At 35.7% G+C, this 17,151-nt stretch overlaps 1 protein-coding gene across 1 annotated transcript; it reads left to right on the plus strand.

The window, feature by feature from the left end:
• The first annotated feature begins 4,141 nt into the window (after nt 1-4,141).
• Nucleotides 4,142-13,371, plus strand: LOC128550785 (fibrinogen-like protein A). The gene is made up of 5 exons (XM_053530553.1): nt 4,142-5,690; nt 6,729-6,859; nt 8,943-9,042; nt 11,093-11,257; nt 11,886-13,371. The coding sequence occupies exons 1-5, from the start codon at nt 5,357-5,359 to the stop codon at nt 12,119-12,121; spliced, it is 966 nt and encodes a 321-aa protein (XP_053386528.1). The 5' UTR covers nt 4,142-5,356; the 3' UTR covers nt 12,122-13,371.
• Nucleotides 13,372-17,151: the final 3,780 nt, after the last annotated feature.

Below are 17,151 nucleotides of genomic sequence, written 5' to 3' on the forward strand. Positions count from 1 at the left end.
GAAACATGTTTGACATTTCTACGGTGTGGCAACGTTAAATGTCGCAACGCCGCTAAATGTCGCAACCACCGTTATATGTCGCAAGGTTGACGTTAAATGTAGCAACCACCGTTAAATGTCGCAAAATCATCTGCCGCTAAATGTCGCACCTTTAACGTTAAATGTCGCAAAAATTTGCCCACCGTTATATGTCGTAACTCCAACGCTAAATGTCGCACAGCAAAATAAGGTAAGTTAAAGAGTCTTTACAACTTAGAGATAAGATTGGGTAATGCATGCTTGCATGCATCAGTATGCAATGTGTTGATTTTGGAAGGGCTGAAATGACCTTTCACTCTAATCTGCACGTTTGCTTTTCAGTGGTCCCGCACCAAGCATACGTTATATCTTCTATATATAAAGGTTTGAGCACTAACGTAGTACTCGCCACAGTTCTAAATTTATTTCAGGTCTGAACTATGTAATTCTATGGAATCCTGTTTAGCTCATGAGATATTAAGCTCGCGCTCCGTATTGTCGCGCGTTGTATCGCATGTCTTGAGTCGACCTGAATTTCGTTACACAACAGCCCGGGGGCCAGAAATTGTTGATGGAGGAGGGGGGAGGGGGCACCAGTTAAAAACAAAAGCGTCACCGGCGACGTGCGGTAGGTACAGGGTTCCTCTATCCGTACTTGTGGGAAAGTTTTTAGGTATGAAATGCTGGCCTGTGATGCATTTTTGTCTATTTTTTGAGATACGTACTAGTGGGGCACTCCCTTATTTTAGGTGGTTAGGGTCTTTTCCCCTTCACAATACAGGTATGGAATGCTGGACTTTTGTTGCATTTTTGTTCAAAATTTCGGTGCATGGGATGGGTTATTCCTGCCATTTTCGAGGGCTCAGGGGCTCTCCCTGGGAAAGTTTAAAAAACAGGTATAAAATGGTTGCCTCTGGTGCATTTTTGGTCATGGTCAGCTTTTAACGAGAATTTGCAAGAATTCTCTCCCTTAATTGTTGGCTCCCTTCAAACTAGATTACCTCCCTTACATTAGCTAAAGTCGTGTCATTCATGACCTAAGTCAATAATTCTTTGTCATAGATTTTGCATTAGTCTAATATTTTGCTTTAGGTAATACACGGAAATTAAGCTCGCATGTTACTCCATAGAAAGCAACAACACATGTAGCCAGTTTTTGATATAAATCATGTTGTTTCATAGATTCATATAGAAGTATTATTCATGTGAAGATATAAAACGTTTCTGTAAAAAACCAGTATGTTAGCTTATGAAAATGAATATTGCGAAATTCGTGTTGTCATGTTACAGAAAATGAAAACATTTAGATAAATTTCTTTTCTTTTCTTTTGAAACTTTGAATCATGCCAAACATTGAAATCTGAAAATTATTTCATAAACGAGCTTTCCCACAAACACATGCATATATAATAGTTTTCCTCGAGAAAAACGAAACTTGTGTGAAGATACATGTATTCCCATTTTGATTGATTTTTCTTGTCCATATAACGGTACTTTTGTTTTAACTTTCATGCCTAGAAGTTTTCTCTTTAAAACATGATAAAATAAAGTAATAAACTAAGCATTTGACAGATAATGGCAAAGAAAAACCCGAGCAATTTAACAAAAAACATACATGTTACTAAAACACGCACACACATGTTTTATTAACTGGTCTTGTTCCAAGGTTTTTTCCATAGAAATCAAAGAAAGAAAGAATCTATTGAATTATGATTCAAGTTTCTGACTTTTTTCTGATCAGCATAGGTGTGTGTGTGTCATAGAGATCCTAACTCATTTTTTAAAACAATTAGCTCTGATTCATCCTGTATATGCCATTCAGATGTGTTTGTACATACTATACAATTTAATCATGAAATCAAATTTATCGTGAAAACTAACTTTAGCTGTAAAGGTGGCTGTTTTTCATGTTTTCCACGAACAAAAGCGTGACAAAAAAATGTAGATAATTCTGCCGCGCAAACTTGCGGAAAGCATGCCAAATTTTTCAAGCTTGGATTTCATTTCTAAAATAGACATGATGGTATAATGTTTATTTCACTCTTTCTTTGCACATCCTGGAAACTATGCTGTGTCTATTGTTTAAATAAATGTACACATGCTCTCCCCCTCACACCAGCTTTCAATGAGCGCCCAACTTGAAAATTACACTATTTCATTAGAAAATTATTCTTTGAAGTAGTTTTTCTCCTGTCGTTAAATGTTTCAGTATTCCAAAGATATTTAGCTTTCAGTCGGAAATTATGTAATTTATGTTGACTCGTAATGTTCTCATAAACAGTTTGGTGAAAAATCATAGCTCTGTTCTATTATGTTCTTTTCACTTTTTTTCTTTTCTATTTTTTTTTACTAATTAGACAATTATGAACGTTATTATTTCAAAAGACTATATTGAATCGTATGTCAGTTGTTGGTATATGCAGTTCCGTTAATTAACACGGTTTAAGTTACATCAGAACTTTAAGAAATCTACAAGTGTTTTATTTCTTGATATACTTTGAAGTAAAATGGAAGCAAGAAGCCTTTACCCTATTACACTTAAAATTATATAAGTGTATTGTTTATAAAGTCAAGAATACCTACATATGTGATAATAAATTGTCATGCTTTGAAAAATATGATTTATTTGCCTCTAAAGTAAAAGAAATTGAAACGTTTACTGTTTTTCACTATATGTTCAATATAAGCGACGGTGATATTTTAAAACAAAGTTGGAAGCAAGAAGATGTTCAGTTGGAATAAATATTTTCACATTAAACTGAAGAAAAGAAATTGAAGTTTACTGTCATATCTGGTAAAATATTCACAAACCAAAAGACATATTGGAAATTAATCATTAAAAATAAATTTCCTATATAATCTATTGTTCAAAGTAATATCAATAGGGAAACCAATATTGATTTATCGGATAATTTTCAAGGGGGACAACCTACTATGATAAGCCAGCCAAATATAATAAAAGCTGGGGATGCTTAATTTTAAGGTACTGGAGGGGTACTCCCCTCATTTTAAGGGGTCAAGGGTTCTTCCCCTCTTGTGAATTTTGAAATATAAGTGTAAAATGTTCGCCTCTGGGGCGTTTAGGGTCTACATTTTGAGAAAATATTATTTACAAAATAGTCGGGTGCAACCTAGATGAGTATTAGTCACTACTAAGCCAACATGGGTGGGGTTGGGGGTGGGGGATCGGCTCGGGCCGCGATCCGGGCCTGTTACACAACAGGATGTTTAACTACGCGACACGAAGACTGTAACTGTGTTTTGTACCAGCTGTAGAAAACCGTGCGAAGATTTTCTATTAATCAGCCATGGATTCTATTTCTTTGTTTGGAGGTTTGGAGGTTTACATTTAAAGTCATAAAGTAACTATTAAGCTTCAATGGCGGAGAAAGATCCTATGTGGCCCTCTGTACATTTTTTTAGGTAAAGCGGGAATTTTGATATTATTTTACTTTTAGTCTCTTAAAATTGTTTTGTTTAGTCTCATTCCCCTAATTAACCTACAGTTCCGCCTACCCACACGTAACCCCCCCCCCCCCCCCCCCCCCCCCCCCCCCCCCCCCCCCCCCCCCCCCCCCCCCCCCCACACACACACACACACACACACACTCCAGAAATGTAAATATTTATATTTTCTATTAATTGTCTTGGTGCTGTGTGTTTGTGTTTTGTGTCTTAGATTTCTGTGTCGTTATTTTCCCTGTTCCCCAACCATACCCAACCCCCCCACAAACATACAACATCATTACTAAATCGTATTTAGTTAGAAGAAACATCAGAATATTTCTGTCCTAAAACACTGGTCCTATTACAAAATAATAAATATTTTTCTTGCGTGACTGTTCAAGCAAGGTGCGGAACTCAGGTGAGCGACCTAGGGCCAACAAGGTCCGCTTGTTGCTATACGTAACAGCACTTATCATTAAGATAATTATTTGTAATACATAAACCTGTTAATTTTTCTTCCCTCAAAAAAGTAAATATACACAAGGAATTGATATTCATAGTGTCAAATAGGAAGTGCGACATTTAGCGTTGGTGTTGCGACATATAACGGTGGGCAAATTTTTGCGACATTTAACGTTAAAGGTGCGACATTTAGCGGCAGACGATTTTGCGACATTTAACGGTGGTTGCGACATTTAACGTCAACCTTGCGACATATAACGGTGGTTGCGACTTTTAGCGGCGTTGCGACATTTAACGTTGCCACATACGGTACATGGTACTTTATTTGTTTTACAAAGCTAGCCTTGTTATTGATATTACTGTAATACTTTCTCGACCTATCTAAAATGACAGTTAAAAGAGAAATGCTTTTAGTACTAAGTCTTTTGTGACATCAGAATATTTAATGCTTGCATATATTCCAATTTAGTGCTTTCCAGCTATAGAAATTACGCCGCAAGACTTGCTTTTGCATTTTTACAATACTCACTTAACACATAATGGATTCAAATGTTTAGGGTCAGGTGACAGGTCAGGTGACAGAATTACAATAAACTTCAACAAAAGAATTAATTTAATAAATATTTTCAGTCTAATTAAATCTATTTTTAATCATGCCCCTGGGATCAAAGTTGTCCCCGCTTTGGGTTCTATAGTATTACATAAGCTTACATAAGAAGAGCAATATGGGTGGACGGATAGCTCAGTGGTCTGCACACTGGCCTTCCACTCGGGAATTTTCAGAAACGCTTTTCAGTGTTTCCCACCCGACTAGAGGTGTACTGGTCAGGAACCCAGGCAATCCTTGCGTGTATCAGTGCTATACACTGGGCACGGTTAAAGAACCAGGCTGTCTATTCGCAACGAGCTAGGCCAAGTTTGAGGCTTTGTCTCACTCTGTCCCTCTGGTCAGATCGCTCTGTGTCTGTACTAGTAGAGGATGTGTGGCTGCATTTGAACTATGTAAAGCGCCTTGGAACGTGAAATTGACCATGAAAAGGGCGCTATATAAATCTGGTATAATAATAATTAAAACAGACTAACATCAGAACAAAAACTAAAGTTTTCTCTGAACTGCAAAACCAAGAACTTAGATATATGACATACAGCATTCTCTAGTGTTAATCTTTAGCCTGCTGACGGCAAGTGTGTCGTGGTCTACACTGTTCGCTACTCAGTCAGTAAATTTTCAGTGAACACCCCTTCGGATAATAAATGGTATTGTTCAAACTGAATGATGAACCAGACCATTTTAGCAATTAGGGTTAAATTCTTACCACAAGAAACTGTATAGTAATGTTTGATACTTGAGACAGAAAGAAGAGAAGAATATTTTATTGGCTTTGATTTCTTTCTTTTTTATAGTTACAATTACTTCTATAGGGTACTGATGGATACCAACAGGTGGAATATCTTGTTTGGGTGTCTCCTGACTTTCATTGAAGTCTTGAACTTCATATCATCAACTGGTATAACCTTCGTGAAATACAGCAGTGATGACCGTTTTATCGGATACAGGTGTGTACCGAATCAAACCATCTTTGAGATTGAGAATATGTTTTATCCTACACGATGTTCCATGCTATGCCATCTCAATACCACGTGCTTGAGCGTTGCCTATCAACCAGAAACTTACATGTGCATTGGTTGTCGTGCTAACGTCAAGAAATGGAAGGACCCTTATGAAACACTGCCTGGATCTTCTCTGTATTTCAAACCCATCAGTAAAGTATTATCTTACATTTACTACATGTTGTATTTAATAAATACTTTTCTAATATGATAAATAAAATACTAGTTGTAATTTTCAACAGATTTTTTTTTCAAAAAGAAAAAAGAAGATAACTGCATAAGATTTAATCAACTCTCTGTTACGAAAATCTATAGTCACTATTGCTTGGAAAGAGAAAAGACGGTGGTTGATTTTAGCACAACATAGCTTGAAGATATTTCTTAGTGGGCAGCGTTGGCTGGAAAATAAATCTGGAACCTGATTTTACTTCTTAGCTCGACCTTTCGAAGATAAAGTAGAGCTAATGCACTCACCCCAGCGTCGGGGTCGGCGTCGGCGTACGTTCGTACGCTAGAATGACGTCACGTTACCATGCGGTGACTCAATAATTTTGTTGCGACCAAGAAAGAGCGCCACTATATTTTATTAACTGTTTTAGAATAAGAGCATATTAAAATCGAACTAATTCATAGCAAAAGAGTGTTTTAACACTATTTATACACTCGGGCGTTAATACGTCGTTTAAATAATTTCACTCGGGCTGCGCCTTCGTAAAATTGTTACGCCCGATGTATAACCACCCATCGTGCATAAATAGTGTTAAAACACTCTTTTGCTATGAATTATTTCATAAATGTCTTTATTGAATTACGATCATTGTTTTGTTTTCTTAAACATCTGTTCATGTAAATTTAGTACAGTACTCGTGTTCTTTATTTGAAAATGTATAAGTATGCATTAAATTAAAGAAACGACTCTGACAATGATTTAGAATAAACAGACCAAGTATTTTGGCTGAGATATTGTAGGTTATATTTTTCATTATGTCCAGAAATTATGACGTCTTTTGTTTGGAGATATTTGTAGACATGGAACTGATTCGTACCAATGAAATAATACTCTGAAATAATAAACCGTTAGTTGTTTTTATATTTTACTGGTAATTACTGAAGTTGTTTATGACGACTCAACTATTAGCATTACTTTTCTAAGTTTCTTTTATGATTTATCTTATTTGTTAAATAAACAGCGGCAACTGATTGCAAAGACATGCTGACCCGTCACTACGCACCCAGTGGACTATATGAGATAATGTTGTGGTGGTCAAAGAAGATCATTACCGTGTATTGCGATATGAACACAGACGGTGGGGGATGGACGGTAAGTTAATTGATTTAGCTGTTCTTTTCGTTCCGTTATCAATATACAGTCAACCCTGTCTATAAAGACCACCCTTGAAAAAGCAAAATTGTGGTCATTATTGGGAGGTGGTCTTTATTCACAGGTTAAAATACACTGTAAATGTTAAATTGTGAAACAAAACTTGTGTTCAGAGGTGGTCTTTAATACGGGCTTGACTGTACTCTAAATGCAAACATTTTTCATTTTCTAAGAGTATATAAAATTGTTTAATAATCCTCTAAAGAGGTTTTCAAATCAGGCCCCAGGATAAAACATTGCCCAGTTCGGGGCTTCAGTTCTCTTCCATAGCCTTTAGATAAGAAAAACTTTCATAACATTCTTGTCTAAATCTTAGATATATGACAAGTATCATTGTGTAGTGGTCCTGTACCAAGTAAATTCAAATCATACTCCACAGGTCAAAGTTGGACCAGCCCAGGGTTTAATCGTTTTACGTAGACTGATATAGGAGATTTTTTAAAAAATCAATGTATGTAAACCCTTTGATATTTAGCATGTAGCATGGTGTAGGGCTGCTCTAACAGGTTTGTTCAAATCATACCTCTGGGATCAAAGTTGCCCCCGCTCGGGGTTCACTTGTTTTACATAAACTAAAAACACCAAATCAAAACTGCAGAGCCTTTGGTGTAGATATATGATATATAGCATTGTCCAGTGTTCCTCTGCCAAGGTTGCTCAAATCATTCCTCTGGATTTAAAATATAACCCGTCTAGGGATGTCTTTGATAAAAGACGAACTTTTAATAAAATCGTTTTATCAAAAACCCTCCAGGTATATAAGTTTAGATAAATAGCATGTAGAATTGAATAGTAGTCCTCTAACAAATTTGTCCAAATCATGTCCATTGGGTCAAATTTGGTCCCATCCTGGTTTTTTTTTATTTTGTTTAAAACACCTATTTCTCTAAAACAATTATGCCATGAGCTTGGATATTTGGTATGTATTATGGTGTAATGGTCCTCGATAAAGTTTGTTCAAACAATACCCTTTGCGTAAAAATTAGTCCCGCCTTGGGGTTCACAGATTTCCCACAGCATTTATGTAAGAACAAATATTATAAGTATTTTCATAAATACGATTAAAGAATAAATAATATTTTCAAAAGTCTGAAGGCCTAAAGCTTACACGTGTGGTACATAGCTATGTGTAGTTGTCCTATACCTAGTTTGTTAAAATCATGCTTCTAAGTGTCGAAGTTGGTCACGCCTGGGAGTCACTTCTTATGTGAGAACATCTTTAAAAAGCTTCCTGTGTAAAACCAAAATCGCTGGAGCTTAGATATTAGGCTTGTGGCAGTGCTCAGATCATGCATCTGGAGTTAAAAATGTTCTCACGAAGGCTTACATGTTTTACCTTGTCCAAAGGTGACATACCCAGACCTCTCTATTGATCCTCTCTCTAGCATGTTCCATCAGATCTTGCCCCTGGGGTAAAAATTGGCCCAGCCAATTTACACAAAATTATATAGGCAGAAACTATAATATGTGTTTGTTAAAGGTTGAGCGTCATAATGCAAAGACATACAGGTTAACCAGTAGAAACAGGGTTTCAAGTTGATGTTACAGATATTGTAAATCAATACTTAGTGTTTTGTAAATTCTATTTTAAGTGAATTCATCATGCTATTGTTAATGCTTGTATCATATTTAAGTTTACAAAATTTTGAAATGATGAAATATTACTTTACAGGAATTATTATCGCAAATTACTTTATAATTGACATAAAGATGTTATATTGTATAATATAAGTATTATGCTGTTCTGTGGCTAGTTTTAATTATGTGTTCTTCTGCGTCAGTCCTAATCAACCAATCAGCAGCCTCCCTTTTTGTAGCGCGGGTCTTCACCCGGGTCCTTTTTCTGCGGCTGGAGGGAAAAAACGTGGCATTGGAAATTTGTCATCAGACTGGTATCGTTTCTCTCCCCCATCCCCACTTCTACCACCAGATAAATCTAATAGGAACAATATATGTTACTCTATGATAATGTCGTAGATATGATTCATAACAATCAAACAATTATTTTTCGTTTAATTTACAGGTTATCCACAACCGGTTTGACGGTACAACCAGCTTTTATGATCGACGTTTCAACGACTACGAGAACGGTTTTGGTATGGTAAATGGTGAATTTTGGCTAGGTATACATTACTTGATGTTGCTCATTGCAGACCTTGAACGGTCTTCAGCGCATATCCGGAAGCGATTATCAATTTGAGCACACAGCAAAAATACGCAAATTATTGCATGTCCGCACTCATTTAGTGTATAATTTGTATAATATACTGACTTTAGGTTAGGGTTAGTATTACCATGGTTACAAAATATATACATTAAAGGTACTTATAATTTAAATCGCTTGAATCCGGTATATACCGGATTCTGTAAACTATCACAGGCGCTCCAGGTCTGCAGTGAGTCACATTCTACAATAGCGATCAAATTTACTTTGACCTCAAAATGCGATGTTCTGTTATATCATAATGAAAAGGCAGAAAATGTTATCAGGGAAAGATGATATAGTAATATAAAGGAATGAGCCAACTTTTATTTTATTCTTTATAGAATTGTTTTATTGGAACTGTTTGTGTCGCCAAGGTATTTTAAATGACTCTCTGTCATTTTTTTCTCTCTTATTTCTGTTAAATTCAAAGTTTCATTATGGGTTCCAGCAGTACGACAACTGTAAATCCTTTTCTATGCCATCTGTACGGTTAACGTAACTTGATTTAAAGCTAATATTATTTTAAGAATATTTATATTGAAATAAAACAAAGAAAAATGACTACATTACGTTTCTGTGGTTACTAGTATTATATCTTCTTTGTCATAGAAGCGTTAATAGTTTATGATAATGATTTTATACAGAGAATATTAGATTACTGTCGAAGACAATTACTTAAAATATTTTTTTTCCTACTTTCTGATCTAAATCTTCTTTTAAACATTGCTTACCAATGAGGCACCCGCATGTCTTCTACAATAATACTCACCCTTATTTGGATACTGAAAATAACTCTTAAAATTTCTAACATTAAAAACACTCAAATGGGCAGAAATACTGACAAAATAACGAAAGCCTAAATACTCTCATACGTGTATTCAATTCAGTATTAGCCAGTACAAACTAACACCGTCAAAACTTACAATGATTCTTCGTCCACTACTGAATACATGTACTTATTGTTGTATGCAAGGCAGGACGTTCCCGTGTTTTTGTCGTGCTTGAAAGGCTAGGCTCGTGCTGTAATGTATGAATGAATGCGTAAATGTGTACGTTACTATAATCTTATAGATCTAGTACTGCCTGTTTAAGAATTTTCGCAAACCCGAGGGACAGAATGGGATGGTAAACCAAGCTTTAGCGATGTTTTTTATCCATACTGTGCCAAAGATTGGGGAAACACCTGCCTTATTTAGGCAGACATGTTTGATCATTTTTCTTGCCTATCGTTAATATTATTGCTGTACTTTTAAAGATACGGTAAATTGAAATTCGCTCATACAGTTCGACCTCATTCTATGGCGTCAAATTATGACGTCATTATGGGCCCGTGTAGCGAAGGAAAAGGCAAGGTGATCCCCTACCTGGTTATCATTATCTTCCCTGCCAGGTAGGCAAGAATAAAATTTTGCTTAAAAGCGTTAGTCAAAAATGTTATTCTTTCTTAAATTGAACAATATAATGTGCTAGAAAAGAATCTATCACTAGTTGATGGTGCGGATGAACATAGCTGGCTCTCGGCCAACTATTTTTCGGTAACTCGGCAGATCCTCTTTACCGCCTAAACACTTATCATTCAGCTAGATCTTAAACTTTCGAAAAAAATAATATATGATGATAACTTTCTCAAGATTCAAAACAAATTAACTAGCAAGGCTTCCATAATGAGTAAGCACAAGAAATGAGAGGTCCCACGGTCGATCCTCGGGTGTATTGTCTTCGTGACAATTTGACAGACAACAGGGATTCTGAAGTCATTCGTCCTCAAACTATAAGACTTTAGGGGGAATGTCAAAATACTGCGGAAAAGCAGTTTAGTTCTGTTTCAAAAAATCAGTAACACAGTTCAAGTAAACCGTTATATAGCTAACATACTGTTGAAATCCAAACCAACGTTAAATCCAAAACATAAATACCAGCAATCTAAATATGACAATAACTAATCTGTAGACGATGAATCTGTTTAGGACTGAAACATATCCAAGAACTGGCTGATCAAGGGTTTTCCGAAATCCGGCTTGAAATGACATGGGGCACTGGGAAGTACTATGAAACATATAAAGATTTCAAGCTCTTAGATGGCACAAATTATACGCTATCCATCGACACAGGCTCTGCAGACAGATCGCCAGGTAAATGCATTAATAAGTATCAAACACATTTTTGTTTAACCACACTTGAATAACACAAATTTGTTATAAAGGTAATTCACATGTTCGTGCCACTTCAAAGGTAGAAAAATCTTTGAAACAGGAAATAACAGAACCCTTGCTGGACTGACATTTTGAATTGTCCAAATTGATATGTAAACTGTCAAGAGAAAGAGGGATATAATGCAAAAAAAAAACAACATTGCTTTGTTGTACGAGACATCTAATTTATAACATTGATTAAGATATAATAGAAATATATATATTCATTACTATAAAACGTATTGCAGGCATTACCATAGATATATGTTTCCAATACTTAAAGCTCATGCTCAAAAGCGAACGTAACATTGTTATATGTTCTGTTAATGTTAACACTTTGTATGTTTAGATACTATGTAAACATGGTAAATACAAATCATTTTTAAATGCATCAAATTAAATGTATAATTGGTATGGCCTATGATATATATCATTCAAATACTAATATATCGGTGTGGAAAATTGTGTTTGATTGGAAAAAATGTAACTCGATATACAACACTTCGTAAATTTATATGATTTTATTGTATTGACTCTTTATGGTAATTCGGATTTCACAATTATTTAGGTATAGACAATGCGAGAACCTTTAGTTACAATAATGGTTACCCATTCACAAGCCTTGACCGAGACATGGATGGACATCCTAAGAGTAACTGTGCCAAGGATGATGGTAGCGGCGGCTGGTGGTATGGCTTTTGTACTAGTGTGGACCTGAATACACGGAGGGGCGGTGGACGACATGATGGAATTGTATCGAATCATCCGTTGATGGCATCTCGAATGTTAATTAGACGTGTTTGAAACATAAATTTACTGATACAAAACAGCAAAAGGAATTCATGATGCTTGTAATTAGCAATTGTTTTGTATGTTGAAATTTAAAAACATTTGGAGATGTCTTTTAAAATTAAGTGGCGAAAATTATATTTATATTAAGAAAAGAAATGATTTAATATTGAAAACAAACATTTTCAAAACGTAAACATAATTTTTGCTATTACTGTTTGGGGTTCAGTTGTAAATGTAATTTATAAAATTATTTTTACACGTTTTCAGTTGATTACTAAAAGATCAGACTGAAACATATGAGCCGCTCCATGAGAAAACCAACATAATGGCTTTGCGACCAGCATGGATCAAGACCTTCCTGCGCATCCGCGCAGTCTGGCCAGGATCCATGCTGTTCGCTTTCAACTCCTATTGCAATTAGAGAAACTGCTAGCGAACAGCATGGATCCTGACCAGTCTGCGCGGATGCGCAGGCTGGTCTGGATCTATGCTGGTCGCAAAGCCACTATGTTGGGTTTCTCATGATGCGGCTCATATCTAGTATTTTACAGGATAAAATATCAAATATATGATTCTCTAGTACGGAACTTTACTTAAATGCGGAAGAATATGAATTATAAATAATCGTTTTTTACTAGAAAATACTTCAGTCATAGTACAGACGTACATAATTATTGTATAAAATGTAAATGTACTCCTTTTCCTTTTAAAATGTCATAGAAATCTATAGGCCTACAGTTCATTGAATTATCTAACCTTTACTAACATACACGCACTGTGACGTCATGATGCTGCACTCGACGTTACGCGGACAGAACAGATAAAATATTACTTAAGACATTGAAACAAACATACTATTTGATTGTTGTGTGTGTAAAATCAAGTTAACTTTCACTCGTGAACTTAAGATTTTGTATTTCCACTCGTTTTAACGCCACTGGTGAAATATAATATCTTGTGATGCATGTGAAAAATACATATATTCTCTATGTTTTATGCTTTGTATGTGGAAATAATATATATCCTTTATAATTGATACTGCGTGTGTGCGTGCGTGCCAGCTTTTGTGCGTCCGTTTGTGAAATATATCTATCCTGTATAATTGCTGCTGTATATGTAGAAAAAATATATCTTCTGTAAGAGTTGCATTCTGGTATGTTTTGTGACTTCTATCATTAAAAACAATTCTCTGTATCTGTTTGTGTTCTCTCTCCATTTGTTAATTTCACGTTAGGAATAAAGCGCTGATAATCATCACAGTTTAATAAGCATGAAGTTATGTTTTGATACCTTTTTTGTTTTCGGTTAAACGCCGTTTTTTTTTTTCAACCGTCTTTAAATTATGTATCGGCGGACAATCTACTTGACGAGTGTCTCTGGATTCCATACCAGCTCTGACTAGTTCTTCGCAAATAACAGCCAACTTCTCCGCATGAATCAGTTAAACATAGTGGTAGCCCGCTGTAAAAGTTGAAATGTAATAAATTATCAACAATCTATTTATCGATCCGTCATAGTTTGAAACAAATATGAACAACAATTTCTATTGAAAGTCATGTATCCTGTATGCTTATTTTTTCTTCATCTTAATTTGTTATTATCAGTTATCATTTTAAAAATGTATACAAATTTTGTCTTTTCAAAATTATATACAAAGTTTAATGCATAACACAATGTTTTGTTCATATTCCACACAAACCTCTGACTAATATCACGAGAGATGTGTAGCATTGTTGACAAATTTCGACATCTGTAATAAGATTAAGCATTACAAATGGCCCCATTCTAATGGAGAACACTTTCAACTTTCTAAAACAAAACGTCTGACTCTCGAAAACTTTAAAGACAACAAGTGTTGGACTTAATCTGTTAAATCTTATCAGTTTTTCCCCTTTGATAAAAGCCTTTAAAGCGGACGTGGAATGTGCTTTGAAAAAAAAGCGTTGACATATTGTGTGTGATTGATATTTAGCGTCCGGTAGTCATTATGCAACAGACAGGCATTCTTCGTTTTACTGTATTAGATATTTTTTACATAAATGTAAATAGAACTACATGCATTTGGCACTTTAACTGAAACCGAGGATTCTTAGACAACAATTGATTCGATTTAATCATAATCATCTACTTTTACTGTAATAAAGTACATTATTACAGAAGCATGGTTGGGACATCGGATTTTTTTATTTTAATTTATCTCGTAGCTACGAGTTATAACTAAGAAAAAACGAAAAACAAAAACTGTTATCTCGTGGCCACGAGATATAACTAAGCAAAAAACAAAAAGCAGTTTCTTAATTCGTGGCCACGAAATATAACTAAGAAAAAAACAAAAAAATACGGTTTTTGCTAATTCGTGGCCACGAAATATGAGTAAAAAAAAACAAAAACGATTTTTGCTAATTCGTGTCCATGAAATATAACTAAGAAAAAAACGAAAAACGATTTTTTGCTAATTCGTGGCCACGAAATAGAACTAAGAAAAAAACGAAAAACGATTTTTGCTAATTCGTTGCCACGAAATATAAAAGAGTATTTCGTTTTTAGGTGAAGTATATTTATCTAGAGTGGTGATTTTGTAAATGTAGCAAAGCGGAACTATAAAAAAAATGAAGAAGGTTTACTCAATGATGTTTCTGAACAATTGGACGGAACATTAAACAAACCGTTCATGTTTCTACTTATAGCTCAACTGCACCCTAAATATAGCCAAGAAGAACAATTGTAACAAATGGCAGAAAGATCTTTGTAAAGATTTCAATGAATTTCAAAAATGTGGTTCATGAGAAGAGAGAACAAATTTGAAGTGAATTTTTCAATTTCCAACTCTGGAGACGCCTAAATGCAATCGAGCAGAGCCATTTGAACCAATTGATAAAGCTCAATCAAAGAATGAAACAAGCGCCGATTAGTGACGATCTGTCAGGCGGTTTATGTGTAGAAATCACTGAAAAAAAGTTCTCTGGTGGCCCATAAATGAGATTCATTTTAACTTTAGACAGGTACATCCAAGCATTCTGTAGACCAAGTTTCAAGAAACTCTATCAGTTACTTCATGAGAGGACGTGCTTTTCGTAGTTTCAGCATTTTTTGTTGGTGTAAGGTCACAACGACATAATAATAGTTTATATGGGGAAATTTTAGTCTATAATAAAGGTTAAAAACCCCTCTCAGGACATTATTTCAGGCATGGGCGCGCATCTGGTAGAACCACCCTAGCTTCCGTAAACCAGCCGGATGGAGAATACTGCATCCCAAGCAAGATGTCGAATCCAAAGCAGTTGATAAGCAAGTGGTTGGAAGTCGATGATCTTAGCCTCATGGTCTCGAGCTATACTAAACATGAACCTCAACATAGCATAAAGCATACTCTTGTCGTTAGTCATGTAGCCTCTACTCCTACGAAACAGCTGATCGCATGTATTGACATGCTGACTGAGGCCCGATAGGGGTAGCCGAATTCGGAGCTCTATGTCATATGCAACAATCAAGATCAATTATGTTTTACTGATTATAATACTGATAATGAAAAAGTCTTATTTAGTGAAGGTGAGTTTATATAAGAAAACCTGGCACGAAAACTTATTTTCAGTATGGCATTCATTTAACAAAACCAGGAAAGAATATCAAGGAAGGAAACAAAACTAATGTCTAACTTTTCTCGTAAAACGGGATGAACAAGACGGCTGACGTCATTTATGCACGGCTGTTTCCCACGCTGATACTAAATTTTGTTTCTAACTGCATATTTCAACATAAATGTGCGCAAAATAAAAGTAAATTATTTGTGAATATGGCATATATCTCACTTCGTGATGAGACAATTTTCACTATCACGATGGGTTAATCCAACTATGCGCTAATAAAAATAGTAGAAATGTCTCACATTTAGGTGAAATATATTTAATATTCGCCAAAAACGAATAATTATCAGCCATATATCACAATAAAACTGCAAATTATGACTTAGTGATACAGAAAACAATAAGTGTCTGTATAACAGTGTCTTGAGTCTTCGCAAATTATGATTGATTTGCTCAATAAAAAACAAAAGTGCTATGATGGCCATAGCTCGCTCGCCTGAGTTCCAACAAACATGTTTCACGGAGGCTAACATAACTTAACCATTATAGTAAAGGGTCGCCCAAAGATCGACCGTGAGAAATTATTCGGAAATCAAACAGTTTCACAAAAGATGATTTTCGGAGTATGTCTTCTATAAAAGGAAACCAGCTCAATGGCCATATACGAGATATGTTCGAAATGAATTGCTTATTTCTATCTGGAGACTTCAAATTTCAAGTTAGCCCAAAAGGGCTCATTTCATGCCCTAGAAGTACTCCCCGTGGCTAGAAATGCAAAGTTTCAGCCGATGTATCCACTTCTTGAAGGCGTCACGGTACGCTGATTTGGGCACAGTAATAAGGTACTGATGAATGGCAGATCCAAGTGCCTGCCGGGACTGGTATTTCCGCCCAGCAAGGAATGATTTCAATTTCGGAAACAAAAAGAAATTACATGGGACAAGGTCTGGGGAAAACGGGGGGTGAGGCAAAACAGTTACTTTTTCTTTCTTCAAAAACGCCGTAACTATTGCGGAGGTATGAGCGGGGGCATTGTAATGTAGAAGACGGACATGTTTAAAACCAGTGGCAGGGCGTCGTTTCTAATAATATTTTTTCAGTTTCTTCAGTACTACGTCTTTGTAGTATTTTCCGGTGATGCTTTTGCCCTTTTTCACCGGCACTTTTATTGCGACTCCTTCACCAGAGAAGAAGATTGTATACAAAACCTTCTTTACACTCAAAGAACGTTTGGCAATTATTGGGCGTTTGCTGTATTTAGTGGCCCAGATCTTATTCCTAACCTTTCTGACGGGCTCAAAATAATGGACCCAGGTTTCATCACCTGTGACGACATTGGCAAACTGCTTTTTGTCATATTTTGGAAACATTTGAAGCAGCTTTTTGGCCACTTTAACCCGTTGCCTCTTTTGCTCTTCAGTCAACAGATGTGGCACCCATCTAGCAGAAATCTTTCTG

The sequence above is a fragment of the Mercenaria mercenaria genome, chromosome 18 (genome assembly GCF_021730395.1).
Source record: "Mercenaria mercenaria strain notata chromosome 18, MADL_Memer_1, whole genome shotgun sequence".
NCBI classification, from domain to species: Eukaryota; Metazoa; Mollusca; class Bivalvia; order Venerida; family Veneridae; genus Mercenaria; species Mercenaria mercenaria.